At 34.5% G+C, this 24,166-nt stretch overlaps 1 protein-coding gene across 2 annotated transcripts in view; it reads left to right on the top strand.

The window, feature by feature from the left end:
* Positions 1-24,166, top strand: part of LOC145685841 (uncharacterized) — a 263,253-nt gene that overhangs the window by 5,642 nt on the left and 233,445 nt on the right. Inside the window, exon 2 of one of the 2 annotated variants that reach the window (XM_081758452.1) lies at positions 3,646-4,903. The exons of the other annotated variant lie outside the window; for it this stretch is intronic. Within the exon in view, the coding sequence (XP_081614578.1) occupies positions 3,854-4,804 (951 nt within the window). The 5' untranslated portion in view covers positions 3,646-3,853 and the 3' untranslated portion in view covers positions 4,805-4,903. Of the gene's footprint in view, positions 1-3,645; positions 4,904-24,166 lie in introns of those variants that run through there. 2 annotated transcript variants of the gene reach the window in all.

Here is a 24,166-nt window from a genome sequence, read left to right as displayed (position 1 = left end):
GATGGAAAATGTGCCGAGGAGAAATCTTTGAAATGCGTAAATTTGGCGCCAATTTCACTTTCCAGCACTTAGCATCATGGAACCAAAATTACCATACCTTCCTTATTTTTAAAGTTATTTGCCCCATCCAGGTGTCAAATGAAAGCTAAATCTTCGCTCTTTCATTAGATCCTAAGAAACCTTGCAAAAGGTTACACTGTCAAACATTAGGGCGTATACAAACTTTTTTTTGTGTTTTTTTTTTTTTTTTTTGTTTTTACAAATTGTACCATTGCTTAAAAATTACCATTATAAAACTTTTTTTATAGAATATAAAAAGGATGCTTTTTGCATTTTTATTTTTGTAGGTTTGTTTTACGGAAATATACAGTTTTAGATTTTGTTACTAATTGTGGCATTGCTCGTAAGCTACAACTATGAAACTTTTTCAAATAGTCATTTTAGCACATACACGATATGGTGAAAATATAAGAAGTATGCATTTGGTATTTTTGTAATTATTATTTTTGCACGTCAGACTACAATTCATGAATCGCTCTGAGCCTTCTACATTCTACTGGCCAGAAAATGAAGACGTCTGTTGGGTACCTTTTGGAAATATTATCTGGGAAGTTCTTGTTCCATCTCTTACAAGCAAATTAGCCCGGACTTACGCAATTCAAAGCAAAATTGAAAAAGACATTATCAGTGTGAACATTGAGCTGTGAAATATAGGATACAACATTTCGTATGCAAATCTTGGTAATTCGGAGATATATTACCAGTATGTATGTTTATTGTCTACATCTATGTACATTAGTCTTATTATTTCTTTTGTTATTAGGTTTCGTAATAATTATTCAACTTCTTATATTGCTAGGCTTACAATTTCCATTCACAAAACCGCAAAATTATTACAAAAAATGCCACCCTTCTTGTTACTTAAGCATGCCAAGTAAATGCAAACAGTTTCTATAAAAAGTTACAAAAGTTTGATAGTTGTAAAGAACAGTAAAATTGGGTAAATAAAGAAAGGCGTAGCTAAAGTACAAGAAAAAAGAAAAAATTAAAAAAAATAAAATAAATAAATAAAATAAAAGTAAAAAATGATATGGTAATATCAAAACTACATAGTACACAGTTTTATTTTTAAGCACACCTAATATTTACCAAGATTATTATTTGAAAAAGTTTGAAAGTGCGATAGTTGCACTTCACAGTAGGGATGGCCAAAATTTACCGGAATTGGCTATCCTTACTTAAGAAGAATTGCATAATCTGTGTACAACAATAACACTGTATATTTCTGTACATTTAAACTACGAGTAATAATAATATTAATAACGGAAAAAATACCAAAAGCATCCTTTTTATTTTTTAACCATATCATGTACGTGCTAAGAGGAGTACACAAAAAAGTTTTCAAAAGCTTCGTACTTGTTACTTATGAGCAAAGACACAATTTGTAAGAAAATCTAAAACTCTGTATACTAAAAGCACCCTCTTTACACCATGTACGTGTTAAGATGAATGAAGAAAAGAAGTTTCATAGTTGTAACTTTTGAGCAATGGCACAACTTGTAAAAAAAAACCTAAAATTTGCTTTGTATGCCCATTAATGTTTGACAGTGTAACCTTTTGCATGTTTTTTTTTAAGGATCTACTGCAACAGCAAAAATTTAGCTTTCATTTGACACCTGGATGAGGCAAATAACTTTAAAAATAAGGAAGTTATGGTAATTGGTTCTTTGGGTGAGTGGGGAAAGGTGAAATTGGCGCCAAATTCACAATTAGTAAAAATTTCTTCCAGTCCATTTCTCATCCAAAATAATAATAATAATAATAATTTAACAATTTCACTGGTAATTTTGTATGAAAAGATTTTGAAGAGAATCTGAGATATTGAGGGACGATCATGTTTTCAAATTAGGTGATTTGACATGGAATGACCCGAATTCAACTAACCTAATAAATATACACGTATGTATATATACAGAATGGCCCAAAAGTAGGCACACATCTCTGCATTGATCAAGGATAGCGTTCTAGTTTGTGTATATTTGCTTCTGCTGTTCCGAGCTTAAACTGTAAGTAAAAAGACACTAAGAAAAAATAATAAAGAAACCAGGTCTACCTGTTTGATGACTAAGAAATGATATGAAATACAGTGAGCTGATCAGTACGGGACTGTGTATCTACTTTTGGGCCACCCTTTTTCTCTCTCATATAGCAGCACTCTCCATCGTCACTCACAAGCCTGCTTTTTACAAACGTATACTGCGTCGACCCACCACGTTTGCTTTGCTGTGAATCGGTTAGATATCATCGTGCTGTTTATGACCACCTAGGAAAACTAGTTTATTTTTTCATTGTAGTGAAACTGGACTGAGGGATGCAACTTTCTCAGCAGAAACCTTCTGAAGGCAGTAACAGTGAATTTGTTTATGATAAATATTAAAATTTTAACGACTTTAATATTTTGAACATACTCTCTGGAACTAATTCCAAGTCACGTAGTGCACAAGGTTGGACATAGCAATGACGTAACCATTCCTATTTTCATTTTCGTCGATTTCCTTCCACAAATATAGTTAAAGTACCAGTGGTTCTGGATTCAGATAACACATTTCTACTTATGGACGTTAAAAGTGAAACAAGGTATACATAAAAATTCACGATATTCTAAAATCCAGAACAGTCTACCCTTCCAACAGGCAGAAAAGGAAAAGCCACTTCCTCTCAATATAGCCCGTAATGAGTAGCGTATAAACGATAACCTGCCAGCGCTATCACACAGAGAACACTCATATTCTACATCAAAATTACATCACCAACCAATTGCAATTCAATAGGTATCATTCCGAAAGCATGTTAAACCATCAACTCAGCATTAACCAAAGTGGTCGACTAACTGGAGATAAAGCCGTTCTTAGCGCTGAGGGAACTAGTATAAATCGATTGTATGTACGCTAATAATAGCTGATGCAATGTGCTTTTGGGATACTGAAGTACAGTCAAGAATGAATTTATTCTAGAGTAATCAAACAAGACAATAACGACTGCTCGAAACAAATGTAAGAAGGACACAAAGAATCAACATAATATAATACTGTTTAAACTATTAAGGCTATAAACATCGAACTGACCATTATATTGAATTTCTTTTAACACAGTCAAGTTGACGGAAGACAAAATATGAAACACAAGGTAGAAACATAATTATTATAAAGTATAAATCACATATTTTAGTGATAGTGATGGATGAAGTTACAAAGTAGTTTAGACATTCAGAGTGACACTCCATCCTCTGTAACTCCCACGATATGTACACTAAAAAGCAATAACATACTAACTAGGCTACCTGAAATTGTAGTAAAGTAGAGGTCCCAAAATAGTTTATACCATGGAAGGGGTAATCTCCCTACCCCTTCAGCACACACTAAATACCAATAACATTAGTATTATTATGTTTAACAATCTAATAATAGCTAATATTGTGTTTAACAATCTAATAACAAGAGCGTGACACATTGGTGTCACTGAAGTACTTTCATAATACTCCGCAAAAGTATATTAGTTAAGAAAGAATCCCCATATGTGAAATACAGCGTGCGTGTATCAAAAAGAATAATCGGGTTTTAAACAATATCTATTCTGTCTTTTCAGAGATGTGAGTGAACAACGTACTGTTGGAAAGAGGAACATCTCTAGTTGTACATGGTTTCCGCTAGGTAGCAGCAGTGTGCTTGAGTGAACGCCCACTCGGGTTCTGGTTTAAATGACATCTGGGCAATAGAAAGCGTTTTGTGTACTACGTTTTGCGGAGTGCAAGTCAGTGATAACTGTTCAGCGTGATTTTCGTACTAAGTATGGTATGGATCCTCCTACTGCACAGAGCATTAGACGATGGCATGAACAATTCCGAACAACAGGTTGTTCGTGTAAGGAAAAATCACCGGGACGTCCTCGAGTGCCCGACGCAGACGTGGAGCGCGTCCGTCAATGTTTTACACGCAGTCCGCAGAAAACCGTTCGTCGTGCAGCTCGACAGCTCAACATGCCCTCGATGTCCGTCTGGCGTGTGCTGCGTCGTCGTTTACACGTGAAACCATACAGAATTCAGCTACTGCAAGCTCTTTGTGAAGGTGACAAAGAACGACGTATGGAGTTTTGTAATTTCATTCTTGGCAAGATTGCAGAAGACGACAGTTTTGTTCAACGCTTAGTGTTTAGTGACGAGGCATCATGCCATTTGAGTAGAAATGTGAACCGCCATAATGTGCGAACGGGACACCCACATGAAGTTGTACAACATGAGAGGGACTCGCCAAAAGTTAATGTGTTTTGTGCAGTTTCCCGAAAAAAGATATACGGTCTATTTTTCTTTGCCGAGAACACTGTTGCGGGGATAACCTACCTTGATATGCTTGAGTACTATCTTTTCCCACAGTTGGAAACTGATTCGAATGATTTCATCTACCAACAGGATGGGGCACCGCCACACGGGCATGGGAAAGTGCGGGGATTTTTAAATCGAACGATTTCACAACGATGGATCGGTCGCACTGGACCAAATGATGCAGCGTTACACTACTGGCCTCCAAGGTCACCTGACCTTACTGTATGTGATTATTTCTTGTGGGGGTTTATAGAAGACTCCGTTTATGTGTCTCCGTTACCAAGCACATTGAATGAACTGCGACATCGCATAACGGCATCTGTAGAAGCTGTAATTGAAGACATGCTAGCTGCAGTTTGGGACGAATTTGAATACCGCATGGACATATGCCGTGCATCTCACGGGGGGCACATTAAACACCTATGAACAGGTACAATAAAAACTTTTTGAGTTTCACTGTCATGCAAAACAAAAACTATTTGTATATGTTTATTAGTTTCAGAAATACAGACTTGCCAAAGTGGATGAATCTTTTTGATATACCCTGTACTTCTATTACTGAAAACAGAATTTCATATGTGATATAAATTCATTAATGTTTAAATAGTATATGGCAATTTTAGCATATTTTTAATGCCAAAATAACATACTAATAGGAATAGCATTTATGTTAGGAACATGCTTTCGGTCTTTGTTATTTATTCATTGTTTTCTAGTTAAATTTTATTTATTAGTTTCATTATTTATTTGTTTCCTACAACATGTACTGTGTATTTACAGTGGAGAAATATGGCAACCTACTTACGGAAGATTGGTAACGTGATGTTAAAAAAGTTTCATATCTACTAATATATCATGTATATATGACTAGCTCATATTAAACCCTTCCCACTATATAACAAGACACCAATATTATATATAACACAAATACTGTTTCTGCTTTATACACAAAAAATATAAACAAATTTGTTTACGCCCATACCCACAATCCCTAACACACCTACATCTGAAGACGCACCTCTGCCTTAACACAAGAATCATCCAGACTCTTCCTGCCCTGAACAAGAATAAATACATAGTTTGCATCACGGATGATTGATTTTAATCAAAGTGGTGTAAATCGAATGATTTGTTTTAAAATCAATGATTTATATCAAATTTATTTTGCTTAAACAGAAAGAAAATGCAGTATATTCGATCCTCTTTGGACACTAATCAAATGTCCGTCTGAAACTAGCAGTCAGCACAGATTAAAATTTATCCCTATCGAAAATGTTAATGGTAGGATCTTATTAATGAAAGCTTAAACAAATATCTACCTTTTTAAGATTAAGGTTAATGGCCTATGAAGTTTTAACAATGTACTCAATTTAATCATTTTTTTTTACTATACAGGAGACTCGTGGAGAAACTTGAATACATTTAACATTAAATACGTACAATTTTTCAAAATTTTGTAAATCGTCGTAATTCATATAATAACTTTTAGTCTTCTTACCGCAATTAAAGGTGTACCGTAAAAACGTACACCTTTTTACCATATATATTTTTACCATAAATATATAACTGCTGAGCAGTTTGAATGAATTTTTGAACACAGTACCTAGCTTAAGCTTGGTTTTTATCATAGCGCTTTAATTAAAATACATGTTCTAAAGAGGAAGAGATTTAATATTTGTGTCAAAAATAAGGGTCCATAAGCTCGTCAAGCTATCAAGATGAAATTCGGTATACAAAGTCAATATTAAAGGTAATTTTACAGGTATTCTAGCGGTATCGAAAATTTCACTTCTAAGTAGAGAAAGAAAATTTCTGTGTTTTTGCCTTCCTCATTCAAATCGACGTTATCTGTCTCGCTATAACCAGAAAACGACTGATGTGTGTGAAATGAATCTTTGAACATAAACCTTGGTTTGAACCACAATTTCATTATCTCACTTTCATAAATACGTAGCAAGGGAGAAAGGTGTTTAAAATATATCCTCGAAATATAGTATCTCACATGTTCTTCACGTTCAGACGTTGAAATTTCGTATATAAACTCTTAATGAGTAATAAGTAGACTCTTGGTGCAACGTTTTAAAAAAATCTCTTCGCTGTGTAAGACAAGTTCTAAAATGTTTTTCTTAATATATTAAAATAAATCAACATTCTCTCTCATTATCACGGGAAGATGGCTAAACTGTTTGAAATGGATTTTTGAACATCGCTGGCACTTGAGTTGACTTAGGTGTTTATCATTAATCCTCCAGTTTAATTGAAATGCGTTCCGTAAGAGTGAAAGACTTGGATTAAATTTATTCACAAACAACGGCTGTACAATCCGCAGCAAAAAACCTGCAACATGAGCATGTAAGTTTCTTGTGAAACCGCCTAACAGCCCAGGGAATCAACGCCTAAGTGCCACGAATCACGCCAGAAGAAACCTGGGCGTCCTCCGCTGCACATTTATTTTGGAGCAAAAGACTTCGTCGTTTCACAGTAAACTTATATGCTGATATTGCAGGTCTTTTGCTGCGGACTGTATCATTTGAAATGAATTTTCGAAAATAATTAACTCCTGGGGCGAGCTGAATTTTTATTATTTCAATTCAGTTCAAATGTGCATCCCAATGGGATGGGTAAGAGGGTTCAAATGTACTTTTCAATTATTTTTCATAAACCTATTCTTCGCGTGCGAAGAACAGGCATTTCAAATGGAAAGAAAAATGAAAAGTATGAAGAAAAAAATGGTTAGGAATTCCTTACTACTAAAATACCTTACACCTTTCAAAGGCAGTATAGCACAATACAATTCTTTTGTAGTTTGCAAGATAGTAACACATTTTACAGCACGCTGTATATTACGCTATGATGGTTTGCTGATTAAGATGATGAAGACGAACAATTAACATCTTTGTTTCTTCCAATCATTGTAAATTCAGTTCACAAGATCACGGTGGCCGCTCCTTCTCTTATACATTGCGTGAACAATATTATATTGCTACTGATTTTCTATTATGTGTAAGAAACATCTTGCAGAAAACATATAAATATCAGGTAATTTTTAATTTCAGTTTTACTCTAATTAATAAAGAAACATTAAACTCTGTAGTTTAACAATTTAAAAAATGAACATCATTTAAATTTTATTCTAGTTTTTATTTTTGTAACAGATATAAAGTATAAGCAATTTAAATTAAAAAAAAATATTTAAATAAAAAAATGAACAGAAAATTGTCAGTTTTCCAACTCTGATTTGTAGTTATTCCTTTGCTCGTCGGTTGCATCTGATTTACTGTTTAGATTTATAGGCTTTGGCATCTATGAAGCCCGTCACGTTTGGCGGATGACATCCCTCGGCGAGCCACTATCCGGGAAAAAGGAAAAAAGAAAGGATTAGGAAAGGGAGGAAGCGTCGTGGGACATATAAGTTAGATACCACCTCGGCATTAGCCTGGAGTGAATGAGAGAAACCCAGGAAATTCTCATTCAGGATGGCTGGCCTGAAAAAGCTTTTTCAGTTTTCCGACCGAATGCCCCCACCGGAATCGAATCCAGGACATGGTTGCATCGGAGTTAGTGTCTCTTTTAGTACCGAGGCTACGTAAGACGTGGTAAATGAACTATATAAGCAGGCATTCAGAGTCTAACTTGGACTTCCCAAACAAAAGGCACATGGCTAGTTCAAGGATCATTCCCGGTCTGAGAACTTTAACTCGTTACGCTTGTTTGGGTTCCACTTTAAATTGTAGGTCTGCGTCTCATATAGCATTAAAGGACCTCGAAACTGCCACTAATTAACTTAAGGACCCCGAAAAGCTATGAATTCGATGCGAATGCAAGTCGTTTTCAATTATTTTTACATGCTTTTATTTCCACCTTTGGTGCCGATGGGGGCTTAAGTTAAACGCCATTGGAAGTGTCACAGCAAACTATCGAATCTACACTAATATTGCCCGTTTTCGATTTTTACAAGTCACCCTTCCCACTTTTCAAATGTGCTAGTGGTCGTTTCCCCACCGAGCCTAAAGTTGACTGAACATGCATAAGAACTGTCACCAATCAATGTAGGGAACTCGGAGAAAGTATGTATTCAAGGATAATATAGGTTATCTTCTATTATTTGTATGTCACCATTCCCCCCCTCCCAGGGGTTTCTAAACTTCGATCTAAACGGTATCAGGAGTGTCATTATTTCTTGGCAGTGACCCTGGAAACTATAATTGTAATGGGTTTCGATCATTTTCATGTTACCCCTTAGGTATACTAAGGTATTTTACACCCACAGAAATACTTTCAAGACTTTAGGCATAATGTGTTCCAAGTATGGTTTAAATTGCTCGAGGCGTTCTATAATTATGCTGGAACATCCACCATTTTGCATTTCTATTTATATATAAAAGAGTAGCCACTTATTAGTGTGTTATGGGAATTAACTGCCAATTGATTAGGCCATTGCATGTTCAAATTAAAAATGAAATTTTAGAAGGCTCGCCTATAACACTTGACAAAATGGATATGGTTTCTGTAAAACGTAACTATTGGGTTGGATTTCGCCTTATAATACAAAATACTCACTGCTTTAACCGTATTGCAGCAACGTTTCCCAAATTGTGTAAACACATTTATTTAACTTTCAATTTTTTTATGCTTAATACTATTTAACATTTAACTAACTTCATTTTCTGTCGTTTTTGTTTCATTGATTTTTTTAAAACTCTGATGTTCATAATCCGAAAATGTACACACGTCTGTTTTCGCAATATATGTAGGTTGTTAGTTGGTTTTGTTTAGAAAATAAAATGTCCATTAACATGGGAACGAAAAGGATGTGACGTCACACTATTTCAATGTACATCGCAAGTTAACTGGATATTTAATTGACTGATTGGTTTTAGAATCATTCTATTTTCGTTTGTTACACAAAAGTAACAGCCATACCATTGTAGGGGCAAATGCTGTTGATTTGTATGTCCCATTAAAGTACCATAGACGATTCACTGCACAGGATTTCCAACATATGAATAGAGCACACTCATTATCCTGATGTCCGACTTGTACCAAAAGTATATTTAAGCATTTCTCGTACGAGTTCTCGGAATGCTGATTTACTGGGAAAGATACATGAGACATGTCTCACAGATAATCGAAAAGGAAAGTAAAAGGAGGTAACAATCACATCCGTCAGGGCACTAAAATATTCGTCCTAAGGTCTAACTTTCACTACATTACTAGCTATAGATTTCCAGTGAATGCATACATTGAATGCTTGAGTTTGTGAAACCTCTGCAAAACGACAAACAAGAAACAATGTACAGGAACCCATCTGATCAGAAAGAAGATATATTTAGACAATAAACTCAGCGATAAACTTGAAATTTCATGTGACCTAATGTGTACAGTATCTTCTCGTATGATTCAGGAACTACCTTACGATTTGATGGAAATTCAGAAGATAATCGTCGACTGGGACGAGAGAAAATCATGGGGCCCATAAAAGTTGTGTGGTTTTCCTTTTAGTTTTTGTTGTGTTTTTCCAGGAGCATCTTCGTAGGCTTCGGCAACTAGGCAATAAGATTACGGCTACTACGAAATTTAGACAATACGGGGAAGTGCCTTGTTTACTGTTAAAAAATCGAATTCGATGCTTTCGTGTTTCTTACACTGAATTCCCCTTTAGGTAAGTATACTTATAAATTTATTTCAAACGCGTGTGAAGATTAGCTGAAGTTTATAACCGTAGTTATTTTCCTGTCTTATACGAATTATATATTTTTTTTTTTTTTCGTAGCAGTTGCCAATTATTCATCAACATGGATTTTGACACAAAAATCGTAAGATATATTGACAGAAATTGTCACTTGAAGTATAGATTCTTTTTCCTTACAATTATGTACCTATTGCATTACTCATGCTAATCTTATTATCAACTTTACGTTTATAAGTACTTTTCCTGGAGTTGTGTAGTTTACAGCATTTTGGTTACAGACAAGAATAATGTATCCAAGGTGAAAATGTTTAAGCGTACATACCACAGAAAATAAATGTTTCTTAAAAATGAAATCAAAGCTTTACATCTCATGGTTGTGCTGTGCAGCCTAAAGGAGACGATGATGATAAGAATAAATAAAATAGTGGGATGAAGAAATTGGGAAGAAACAAGAGAACCTCAACGAATCGTACACACACGGTGTGTGTCCACAAAGTCTATTTAACACGAACTGGTGTCAAATCAAGTACTCTAGGCACTGAAGGATTAAGATTATCCTTTCTTGTTTCTTACCTAGCGTGTATTGTTGTTCGCCAATAGATTAAAAAAGTGACTCGGTCATATATATATATATAGTTTTTGAAAAGCACAAGTTGAATAACGTGAAAATTTTCGTAAAGCCCACAATTGGTGCCCGGTAGTTAATAATAGCGTTCTCGGGCAGAGGGTAGCTCGGGTACTTTCTTATGTGATGGTACTGAAATGATGATAATAGTGTCTTTAAACTCCTTGTTTTAGTAGATGTACACTTGTCTGTTGAACGTGATAGTGTAATGTGTTGCCATTATTCTGAGAGATAGTGAAAGATCACGGGCTGTTGATTCAAATACAAGTCCACTATGTAAGGGATTTCTTCCTGCTATATAATTCAGGTATCCATAACTACGAAATATCCCCCTCTATTTTTTTCCAGTACATGTGTGCTTTACATTCGGTGTCATTTCCTTAATATTTATAACAATTGCACTACTCTGGTGCTAAGGGTCTACATTTCACTTTCTGGCCAAGTAAGTTGGTTTCGATCAGCATCATGTGCTCGGGGTTCTTCTATTTCTTCTCAGATTCTTATTCCACCCTTTTATAATAATTTACTTTGATCATATGTCTTCTTGAAGCTACAGGGCATAAACGTAGGACGTGAAAGCTGGAAATTACATTTCATTCAGTTTGTCAAGGTAGATATGATGTCTTCAGGTAAGGAGCCTGGCTATAACAGAAACTGTTGGAGTCCTTTTTAACGTTTGATATGCGGTGAAAGTGTTCTTGCTAAATTAAGCAAATGGTAATGTCAGTATTTAATTCAAGTTTTGATAAAAAATTAACGCATTAATTAGAAAAAGAACATGCTGATTCTAACGGGCGAATTTCTGTAAATACAAAGGGTTTCCTTGGGGTACGTAACGCGTTTAACATTTTGTCTTGAATGTAAGTAATGTAAAGTTAGTAATTGAGCGTACGGAACACATTATAATTAAATGTCTAAAACTAAGCTGGATAATATTTTAAGTAGTTAGTAGTTAGTACTAATCCTGAAATGTCTGCTGTGTATCTTTTTTTTATTTTTAATAATATCTAACCTTATAATGTTCGTCTTTTCATCTGTCGTCCAATTTCCGTAAGTTTTAATTGTTTATGAGCGATGTTTTCATACGTAACATTGTTGCCAATATATACAAATGTTAACTTCCATTTTTGTTGCTGTATATTTTATATGTATTATTATTTTCAAAGTATGAAAGTATTTCAAGTGTTAAATACTTTATTAATGTAATTGGTAACATCATATCCCTGTGCTCTTCAAGGTTTCTTTTTCTGGTTTTCAAAAGGTGCTTTTAGTCCTAATATGAAGTCCATGTAACATTTCTACGTTTTGTACAAAATGTATTGTACTTGGTTAATGTTTAGATAGCCCCGAAAAGCTTTGTTCTCATGAGACTGTCTGATGTGCTTCTTTATTGTAGTGCTAATATTTGTGTTCATAATATCAATACAAAAGGCGTCACCAGCGCAATTATCGTTATGTACCATTTAGGTTAGCTTTTTCCACTAAGCAATTTTTGTATTGCCTTTTTTTTTTTTTTTTTTTGTTTCTGGAGAGTTTAAAACTATATTTTAAGATTTTGTCTTGTAGTTGTTTTCTTCAGTTTGTGTGATATGCCCGGATACAAAGAAAATGAAACTCATTGATTACTACGAATTACACTAGCAAAAACAAAAATTACTATATTAATACTTTAAAAATAATAATAATATCGTAGTAGAAATATCGGGAAAAATTCTTTTAGAAAGAATCATTATCCATGTCAGTTTTTGATATATAATGAGGGAACTAATTAAAGGGAAATAGTTTTGCAAGTGGCGAATATTTGAAGTTCCTTGCACTTTTTTACGGGAAAGGGAAATGGCAGGATATAACAATATTTTCATTGTGCAAACATTTGTGTATTTCATTTTTCATTGTGATTTACGTGTTAGTGGATTGAACCACTCAATACCTGATACTAGTTCTACATTATATAGTAAAAATACACCGTATTTAGAGGTACAGAAAGTTGGAATCCACCAATTCTCTTCTTCAGTTGTCTTGAAAGTTTATTATGTCTTTTGTGATCTATCAGTTAGTGTCAGTTCTTTTCATTTTCAATGTTTGTTTATATATCCATGTAGTGCATGACGTTCCATGGAGATAGATGTCCTATTATATTTACATATTATTTTACCATCTGGAGGGCTATTTTTCTTTTCTGACAAAAGTGCAGCTTCCCGCTTTGAAATGTTCGAATATTAAGTCTTGGAGTATTATGTTAATATTTGCCTTTCTTAAAAGATATTCTAGGATATTTCCATTCGATTACTGGAGTTTTGTTTTATATTTGAGACAAACTTGTCGATGTATAACTACGAGTTCAATAAAAGTTTTCTTTTTTCTACGAGTAACGGTTACTGGCAATTTTTATGTTGTGTAAGAAAATAGGTCGAAGACTTTCATTTAATTTTGTACTGTCCTTCGAGGGGACAGAAGGTAAAATTAACTGCTTCGATTTGCGCAGAGTTTTGCTTACAGCATTGTCATTGTGACGTCTTGAATATTTGTTATAAACTTCTTGCCTAATACGGATACGTTTAAAGCAAAGTTATCCTTAATCCTAAGTACAATGAGTATAAGGTAATTGGCACGTAGATAAAATTTGAACAACGGTTACTCGCATCATTTGTCCAATTGGAAAGGTCAAATCCTTGTAGGTACCATAGATTGGTTTTCTTTAATGAAATCGAAATAACTTTTTGTTTTTCGTTAAAGAACCAATTACAGTGGCTAATTGATTTTCTCAAGAAATATTGTTCCTTTCTTACCTTTCAAATTTATCTTGTGATGAATACGTTTAAGGTTGGTGTAAAGGGACAAGTTTTGCCAATAGATGTCACTACAGTCTTTTTTTTTACCTTTCACGAAAATTGACAATTTCTCTTACAAATTTTAACTTAGAGACTTCAAAGTTTTGGAGAAGAAACTTCATAAGCTATCGAATGCAACAATCCGTACCGATTTCTTATTTAGAATTTTCTTCATTGTTGAAACAGTTATATTGTTAAAGGTTTGGATATCCCTTTCAACAAACAACCCATTTCAACCATGAAGAAAATTCTAAATAAAAAATCGTCACGGATTGTTGCCTTCGATAGGTAATGAAGTTCCTTCTATAAAAATCTGTAATCTCTAGGTTGAAATTTGTAACAGAAATCGTGAATTTTCGTGAAAGGTAAAAAATACATGAGAAAGATACGAAGACTGTAGTGACATCTACCGGCAAAACTTGTCCCTTTAAACTAACCTTAAGGATTAGTCCTTGAAATGCTTCTGGCAGAGGAGTGAAAAGAAGAGCAAAAAATTCACCATTGCAAGAAAAGTTAGCCAACACAACTTTGTAAATTTTACCCTTCTGTGGCTTGTCACAACTTTAGTGTGTTATTACTTTACGAAACTGCTTTTATCAAAAGATTCCTATACATCATGCCTACCACCAAGAGATATGGTAAACCTTTTAAAGTAGAGAATATTAATACTGGGATTAAGGATAATGTTTCTAAATCTAAGTAGAAAAAAGCATGAGTATTTGTTTTAAGTCTAAAAGGCGTTGTTGAGTTTGTTAATTATGTTATTACTTTCTCCATGCTTACTACTTCTGCTAGTAATGGTATTTATCGCATATAGAGATAATAAAGTCTTCCTCTTGAGTTATTTTTAATTTATTTTAACAAATTTTCGGAGATTTTTGAAATCTATGTAGTAGATTCAAAGCAAAATCCAGGGATTGAGGTTTGATCATTTGAGTGCCTACAGGTTTTGCATTACTGATCTAAATTTCTGAAACTACATACTCTAGTGTTTTAGCTATCATAAGATGAAATGTAAATACATTTTAAATTATTTACATATGAAACGTTTCGTTTAACGTTGACTGAAATTAATGTCATTTTATTAACTTTGTCATATTTTTCGTTGGGACTTCTTATTTCTTTTAATTGTTCTATTTTTAGAAGTGCATTCTGGTTAGAGACTTTCGTGCGGAAAAACCTATCCATCTGAGGAAGGTATTTCATACATGGTATTATATATATTCGAGCGATATTGCGGTATGGTGTTTCTGTCTGCACTCAAGACTCATTGGATGCAGAACTATGGCAAATTTCTTATTAGCGCATGGGGAAGGAAACCCATAAAAGAAATTAGTTCAGCTCCATTTGTATTTGTAAGTATTAAGCTATCATCAATCAGCGTGCTATGCATTTGATTGGGAGATAATGCTTTCTCTTCTGTATAGTCAAATGTATCGTTAGAGATAATGTTACTAATGCTGTACCAGCTGTTGTTGGCGGAAGCGTAGCAACTTAAGTTCCCAGTGAGATATTGTATAGTGCCCTAGCAACAATGATTTGGGTTTATATTTGAGAGCAGTGTGATAAGTGATTTTTGTAGACAGCAAGTTTACAATTCAATGTAGTTTCCAGTGATTTTGTGAATAGTACTATTGTACAACAAGCATGTCAGACTCGTGGTCTGCATAGTACCATTGACTCATTTTTCTTCGGCCTTCGGTTCAACCCGAGAAAATAATATTTATACAATTTATTTCCGGTGTTGTAAAGATTTCTTCATTGTCCCATCGACGTTGAGTAAGTGCCAGTCCATTTATAGATGAAGTTAAATACTGTTTCCGTTTGATTCAACTATAAACAGGGTTGAAATACCCCAAGTTTTTTAAATAATCTAGTCTAGTTGGTTTTATTGCCTAAAATTGGGTTTTATTTGATATATTCGAGTTCTATTAAATTTTATACGTACATTTAAAACTATTCGTACAGACGAAACTAAGGAATTCCCCTGCCTCACATAGGGAATCCGTGAAGCCTCATCCACATTTTATGGAACACACTTTTCATCATTGGCACTTACCTATATTTCAGTTTCTAAAAAGAAAAAAGTAGGTGGTTTTATAGAGAAACAACGAGGTAAGTAGTTCTATATAATATAAAATAGGATCCTTATTACACTCAGGATTGAAATCCATGGGCCAGGCGCTGTGACCAAAGGGTCCTTCAGTTGCTCTCAAAACAAGCCTGGCAAATATTGGAATAATACCTCAGGGTCAGGCACGAGAGATCAAGAAATAAACGGGCGTTTTCTTACAGGTAAAAAGTTGGCTCACTTGTAAGAACTGAAAAGTTAAACACTTTGTTTCTTCAAATCTTATTTTCAATGGTCAATTTATTCTTAGGATAGGTTTCACGAATAAGGGACCTTTGTAACCAATGCCAGATTTACGTAGAATCGAAACAAGCTATTGCTTATTACCCACTCTCATCGAGGTCCCAAAGAGTTTAACCCATATATTCCCACTGCCCCAAAAATTGGGCGATATATTTCCGATATTTTAATAACAAATATAAAAAATAATAAAAACTATTATTTATGGATCATTAGTTGGAGTATCTGGCTACATTGCAACATTCGCTTAGTGACTATCTTTGTTTCCTTTGTGTGTTTTATAGTGATGACTTTTCTGAAGAATAAAACGCGATGTCAGACCAGAAAAGGTAAGATATTAAAGTACTAATATTTTGATTCTTTTATTTGTTTTTATTGATTTCTTGTTTTCGAATTTCTGTAATTTGGGTATAATAATATATTTGGTGATTATTATTATAATCCCCTGTTTTTCAACCAAACCTTTGGTGCCCCAAAAATTGGGCAGTGAGAACTGTAGGCGTGCCTACTGTAATAAACCTGCTGCCCAATTATTGGGGCACTGGGAACACCAGAGATGGTTAACATTTGAGCATATTACGCTTTGGGTATATTGCTAGTTCTGTCAAGTAGGACTGATTTAAGCGAAAGAACTATCGCTATTCCTATTTCTACCGAACCTTCTCTCGCTTCTATGAGCTTCAACAGGTGGTAAGGATATTATATATATGTATAATTATCGGTTGTATGGATAAGTTTAGGTAAAATGTAGGACAGTCAAACAGAAATAGGCCTTTTAGCTAAAATGTGTTTGTAAGCATGCGACAGAAACTTAAGTGATACAATAACAGTCTAAAATGAATATTTTCATCAACTAACACATTTTAGTTATACAAACTTTTAAAATATTCTACATAAAAATGTAATACATTTATAATCTTTGAAGTATGGTATTTTCTTTCTGCTATTTAGGTTGACACATTCATTTTTTGTAATGTGCACAATAAGTAATTAATATAGTAATTGTTCTAGCGTATGAAACAATGCAAATTTCAAAACGAATGTGTAAAAGACTACCTTCTTTTTGTTTCTTCGAGTATGACAGCATCCCATATGAATTATAGAATTATTGATCACATTGTGATTCAGCTCTGCAAACATTATGTGCTGTTATGGTGTTTTACTTGTTTTAAAGTTTAACTTATAGAACATATTCTTTTTTAAGTGTATAAAATATGTTTAGAAATTTTTGAACAATATTTTGTACTCACACTAAAATATATTCTTTATATATTCTTTTTCTTCAGGTTGACTGTCAACGAAATTGCTGCCATCCTTGAAGCAGAGGACAACTTTCTAGATGCGAATATTTATACCACTCCTCCTGTGAACTCACAATTGAACGACGAAGACAGCAGGGACGAGGATTGTATCAAATAAAGAACCTATCTGGTAACCAGCTTAGTGCAAGCGCTGAGCTTGAAATTAGAAGAATTGCATGCAAAGGAATTGTTGTGGATGAAAGAGGGTTGGAAGAGGAAATTGAACTTGAACCATCTACTGCTAGTGTCAGCAGCTCACAGCGCTCAAAAAAAGTAAAACGTAATTCACTTCCAATTAGGAAATGGAAGAGGGTTGATATTGCTACGAAACCTCCACGTACCTGGGAATGGCCAGAATGATTAGAAGAAGATGTGTCTCCTGTTGATCTTTTCGAACTATTCTTCGACGATGACGTTATTTCTCTCTTCCTTAGCTATTCGAGACTTTACGCTGTTCAGAAAGATGGGAAACAATTTGATGTTACTCCTAACGAAATGCGACTATTTTTCGCGATTCTTTTGCTTAGTATGGTTTCCAGGTATCGTTTGTATTGGAACCTGGGTGTAGATACCCATCATGTTGGAGTAGCTAAGGCCATGTCTAGAAATCGATTTGAAGAAATATTGCGTTATCTACATGTTTTTGATAATACTAAGCTTGACTGCAGTGATGAATTCCGTAAAATTCGCCCAATATGGACCATGTTAAACGAACGTTGGTTAAAGTATTTTCCGAAAGATTCATATGTGAGTATTGATGAGTCCATGGTCACCATGGTTGTAAGTAACATCTTCAAGGGAAACCGATAAGATTTGGGTTTAAAATATGGGCCATGTGTACACGTTTAGGATAGTTAATTTCTGCAGAATTTTATCAGGGTGTTTCAACGGGAAACAAATTCTGAAGTGGGGGTGGGAGGTTCAGTTGTTTTAAATCTAGCTGAAAGGCTTCCAGCAGGAAAAGGATACAGCATTTACATGGATAACTTTTTTACATCCGTGCGTCTGTTGGAAACACTGGGAATTAAAGGTCATGATGGAACAGGAACTTTGCGGATGAACAGAGTGGAAAAGGCACCTCTAAAACAACCGGAAGAAAGGAAGAAACTGCCTCGTGCATCGTGATCAAGTTACAGACATTTCATCAGGTGTAACTATTGTCAGGTACAAAGACAATAATGTTGGAACTATTGCTTCAAACAAGGTAGGTGTAGCTTCGCTAGGGAAAACTAAACGCTGAAGTAAAGTAGCGAAAAAGAAAATTGATGTTGATCAACCAGCGTGCTTGGCAGAGTACAATATGTATATGGGTGGCGTGGACAGGCTAAATGAAAATCTTGCCGCATATAGGGTGTCTATTCGAATGAAGAAATGGTATTGGCAGCTACTGATGTACCCTTTGAATGCATCAATGTGCAATGCATATCACCTTTATAGGCTAACTCCGAGTGATAGGCAAAAAATTGCATGAGCTTTTTGGATTTTACTAGAATAGTGGTTCAATCGTATCTGGCAATTTATACTGTGCGCCTACCAATGAGCAAAGCACCACAATCAGTGCCAGGAAAGAAACGTAATCCAGAAAGAGCTCGACTGGACGGAAAAGGACATGGTGTTGGTTCGAGTGATACACAGAAAGGATGTGGACAATGTCACAAGAATACAACAAAAATATGTGTGAAATGTGAAGTTGGACTTCATGCTAAGTGTTTTCTTGCATTCCACTCATAATAATCGTAGCGCAAAGCGTTGTCTGACTTTTAGATATTCTTTTATATTTGCAGACATTTTTAAATGCCTGAAAAATGTTTAATTTTGTTTGTTTAAAGGCAGGTTTCATGCCTGTATGTCTAAAATTGTTAATCTTATATTTTCTAAGGTCAGATGTTCTAACATTGTATAAGTTAATACTAAAGCACTTCATTAGATCTTTAAGAATAATATTAATACTAAATTTAATAAAGCACATATTATGCATAATACAAATTGAGTTCACAGAAACATTCATGTCTATCTGGTATTTTTTGCCTACCCTCCATTTACCACTGCCCCATTTCTGGAGCTATATTGTATCAGGTGACACGTACCCTGTAGTTCCCACTGCCCCATTTTTGGGGCGGCCTCACCGCGCAAAGGTTTATGGTCAGAAAAATAAATAACATTTTTCATGTTACATAAGACCTGATGAATACATAAAACGAAAGAAGAATTAAAAACTCGATAAAAATATCTTGGGAACATATGGTTTAAAGGGAAAGAACGACTTGATATACATTTCCGAATATAAGATAAGAAACAAGTAAAATAAGATCTACGGATGAATAACGAATTATTTAGCATCTGAGTCTAGCAATTACATAGATGAAATACGTAGTCTATTTTCTATGCAAATGGTTTTAGATACTGTTAGCCTTATTACCATATTGCATATATTCAGCACAAAAAGCAACGCCGATTTGAATGAATGAATGAAAATGTCTTTATTGAAGCGGGCAAGGTTCAGCCATGGCTGCTACACTACCTAACTCTTGTCAGAAGAAGATAATATTGAACATTACACATCAAATGGAACGAGAAAGAAACAATTACAATACAGCTAAGAGAATAAATCAGAAAACAAACAAGTCACATATACATTAAAAAAATATCGATATTGTTGGATTTAGCTAAGTTGTTACATACAACTGTACATGTCGTAAGTGCTAGAGGCCAGTCGCTGGGATTTCATCAAATGTGATTTTAATGTATATCGAAATAAATTAAATTACTATTTCCGTGAGAGCTTTTGGTATCGCATTCCATACTCTCGGATCTGGTCTAGAAAATGATCCTTGCACTATCTTCAGTTTAAGTCTTTGTACATTGTATTTCTCACTGTTACGCGTAGCGTGAGAGTGAATTTGAGACCGCTTTGTAAATTTGCTATACAAATATTGTGGGGATTGAGTTAAAGAATTTTATATATCAGACAACTATTGCGCAGATATCTTCTTGACATTGTTAAAATATCGTTTCTATTTAGCACTGATAAGATATGTTCCGATTTCTTTAAGTTGCAGGCAAGCCTAATGTACGAGTTCAGTATCTTCTGTATAGTTTTAGAATTTTAAACGGAGAGAGATGGTCCATATACAGCGTCATAGTAGTGTAATAACAGTAAAACAAGAACTTGTATGAGATAGAATTTCATAGATTGAGAAAGAGTCTTGGGCTTTGTAAAGTCGACGTAATAAAATAATAGCTTTATTACACTGAGTATATACATGATTTTTATAAATTAGTTCCTTATCCAATGTGAGTCCTAAACTTTTCACATGGGTAAAGTAAAAAAATATGTGTCCGTAATTTTTATTTTTAGATCTACCCTGATTTTACTCAACTGTTGTGAGGTTCCTATAATCGTAGATGTATACTTACTGGGGTTGATGACAAGACCGTTATTGGTACACCATTCAAATATAGAGGACAAATCTCTATTAACAAGTTCTCCAGTTTGGTCAATATTTTTGTGGTGATGACATGATGGAAAGTTGTCATCCGCGTAGCAATACACAGTATTTAATGGAATCTATGAGGTCAGTAATGTAAATAGAAAATAGAAGGGGACCCAAGATTGGTCCTTGAGGTACTCCTTTGTTTATAAGAGTGACTAAGATAAAAGATTTTGAGTCGTCCTAAGATATATTTGTTGCTTCTTGCCTAGTAATTAGCTTTAAATCCAGTGTATAACTGTGTCAGAGAATTTATAATACCTTAGTTTAGCCAACAACATGTTATGATTAACTAGATCGAAGGCCTTGGTTAGGACTATGATTGCAACTTCAAATTATCAACTGCATTCAATATCCCGTCTGTTACTTCGAGCATCGCACTCGAAGAAAGAAGATGAAAATTGTCGAAGTGATAACAAAATACAAATGCGAAAAATTATACCAACAACTGAACACTTGACCAAGCAGTGATCTTCGTGTAGTGGTTAAGACGCAACTTTATAAATCCAAAAGACGTCAGGTCGAATCCACTCCAAAGTTTCTTACATTTGTTTATAATATATAAAGCACATGAGAGGTAGTAAAAGAGAGCGTCTAACCCGTTTAATATGTTAAGTGAAAACGAGGGAGTATGTAATCAGGGGTAGTGATGGGCAGTGGGAATATTTCCGGTAGGAAGGAATTTAAAAAATGGGAATATTCCCGGGTTCTTCCCTGGCCTATAAATTCCCGGGAAGGATTTTTTTTCAATTTCTTTACTTTATCTTCCAAATTATAAGAACCGTATGACTAATTACATTATTTTAATATATTATGATTTACTTCTAGGTTTTAAAGAATTTGGAGGTTAAAAAATTTAAAATTCTTTGACTGTACTTTATATAACTAATAATATAATTTTTTGTTCCATTTTCATTTGCACTAAAAGTAAGGTGATTCTTTAGAATGGGGGGGCCAAAAGTAGCAAAAAGTAGGATTTTTTACGGAAGAAATGAGTTGATAGTGATGTTCAAGTAGTCAAGAAAGAATCGAACACAGTTTTTTAGGGCAGTAGGGGATTTATAAAAAACGGAAAGGTAAGTGGAAGTGATTTATGTGAGAAAAGAAAATGAATTGTTGGCAACGAAGATAGAAAACAACGTACCATGCGGGGCTCTAACCCGCCTTCATTCGCTAACGCTCGCTCTGCCACGCTGTCCGAATTTAATGTTGGTAACGTAATTTAACGTATGAAACCATAAAAAACGCATCTGAATAGGATATCGCAAAATAGTAGGTGCAAAAGCTGGCCTCGAATGCTTAAGAACAGCCAAAATTAGCAAAGTACTAATTTACAAATGATGAAAAGGAACCATTTTGTAAAGTAATTTAGAATTATGTAGAAATAGAGATGAAGTGCTATTAATAAAACCTGAACCACCAATAGTAATAGACGTCAGTCTGTCTCCTCTCTCTGACTCGAATTTCTGAAGAAGTACCCGGATTCTTTTACATGTGAATTAACATATGGAATTTCGAGAAATAGGTAGAATGAAAGGTCGTGTATGGCAATTTTACGTGCTAAAATATAATATCTTGCAAATTTTGTGAACAAATATGTATGCGCAAACGTTCATAAATTGGTGAGACATGTATCTCCTAGCATTTACCCAATCTAATTAGTTTATAACATTTATAAATTTAATGTGTTTATATTATCAGTAAGAGTCAAGTTGAGCAAATCCACTTACATATAAAATTAAACTGTTACTATATAATTTTTTCACGCATATTTAATTGATAAAACATATTGTAAATAAATATACATTTATGCGTACTTTCTAAATATAATAGTGTTAATAAAGTAACAGTACCGTTCAGAATATACATTTTAAAGAATCCTCTGTGGACAACAGTATTAATATGCTGTGATATAAAATATAATTCAACTTTGAAATCATAATATAGTAATAGAATGCAATTTTCTTTCTGATTGAACATAAATTCCCATTTTGGGAATCTTCCCGGGAATATTCCCAAAAAGTATCTTCCCGAGAATTTACCCATCACTAATCAGAGGTATGTATCAAAGGGCGGTGATCTGAAAGACAAAATTTTCCGGAATTTCACACATGTAAATCCCTACAGTAGCCAAATTTCTTGAGAAATGTGCCTGTTGCAGAGACCACCATGTCAGAAATGGCGCAAAATTCTTATCCACTTTTGCCGATCATTACCCTGTGAGACGAAAACCACCCTCAGTTGGAAAGTTTCATTTCAGCTTTCTGTATATATATATATATATATATATATATATATATATATATATAATATATATGCATACGGAGAGAGAGAGATGCATCCCCCAAACTGAGAGTGGGATGCATCCCTACCCAAGTCATTTCAAAAGATCTGTGTGGTCCAAACACCAATCTAGATTTGGTTTGTGTATATAACGTACTACGTTAGAGTGAACACGTTAGAGTTGATTTGGAGTTATAACGTTCCATTCAGTAGCAAGGCTATATAAGACTGGGACCTACTGATTAATGTGGAATCCAAACGATATGTGCTCCCGCCGGGAATCGAACCCGGGTTTCCCACGTCAAATAAACAGGTCAGAGCTGAAACGAGCATCGCTTCAGTAGCATATTAGGGGTTAGCTTTCGAACCACCACTCGGTCGAGGATTCCACGCCGTAGTAAACCCTGATTCGATTGAGAGTTGGTAACCCGGGAATAAAAAAAGATTTTACTTGTTTCCTTGTGTTGAAACAGTTTCTTTCAGAGTTGACTAGGACTGGAGTTGTTGTCCGCAAAGAAGGAAAAACAACGCCAGAATTCCCAGTTAACTAGATTTTCCAAATATGACCAATCGTTCTCTGGCTTTTTTTTAACTCGGGAACACGCATATGCACACAAAGGGTGTGAGAAAGACAGAAAGAGATCGAGACGTAATAGAGAAACGTCAAGGAAAAAGACGAATATAAATAGAATACCTTCTTATTACAGTGTATTATCAAGAATGCACTCACTGTTTACTTGGATTTTTGCTAGTGAGCCTTATAACTTCTCCAACCGTAGACGGATCTCTGTTTGCAGCAATAATTTTATACGAAAAAATAATACTGCTTCATGAAGAATCGAAACGAAATTTTCTGTTTGGAAGTCTCGCACGCTACCAATACTCCACCTATTGCTCTTCCCAAAGTTTATTTGACAAATGGTGTATTATTTTTTTCTGAGAACGATAACATGAAAAATGTATGCTGCAGATCAATGAAGTGTTTCCAATGTCCTGATACTTCCTTTGCCATTTCCCAAACATCATTCGTAAATCATCTCTATCCTGATACAGGTTTTTGCTTTCACCTTAAGGATTGCTTGTTTAGTATGAGAAGTCACTCTTCGGTTCTTCACAATTGCTTTGTAAAAAATCTTCGATTTGAAAAGGATTTAAACCTATCTTGATTAACTGTGTTACTCACAAGTCCAGCAC

This window comes from Thermobia domestica, chromosome 5, assembly GCF_964235325.1.
Source record: "Thermobia domestica chromosome 5, izTheDome1.hap1.1, whole genome shotgun sequence".
NCBI lineage: Eukaryota > Metazoa > Arthropoda > Insecta > Zygentoma > Lepismatidae > Thermobia > Thermobia domestica.
The sequence above is the reverse complement of the archived record's forward strand: the minus strand, read 5'-3'. Positions and strand labels throughout refer to the sequence as shown.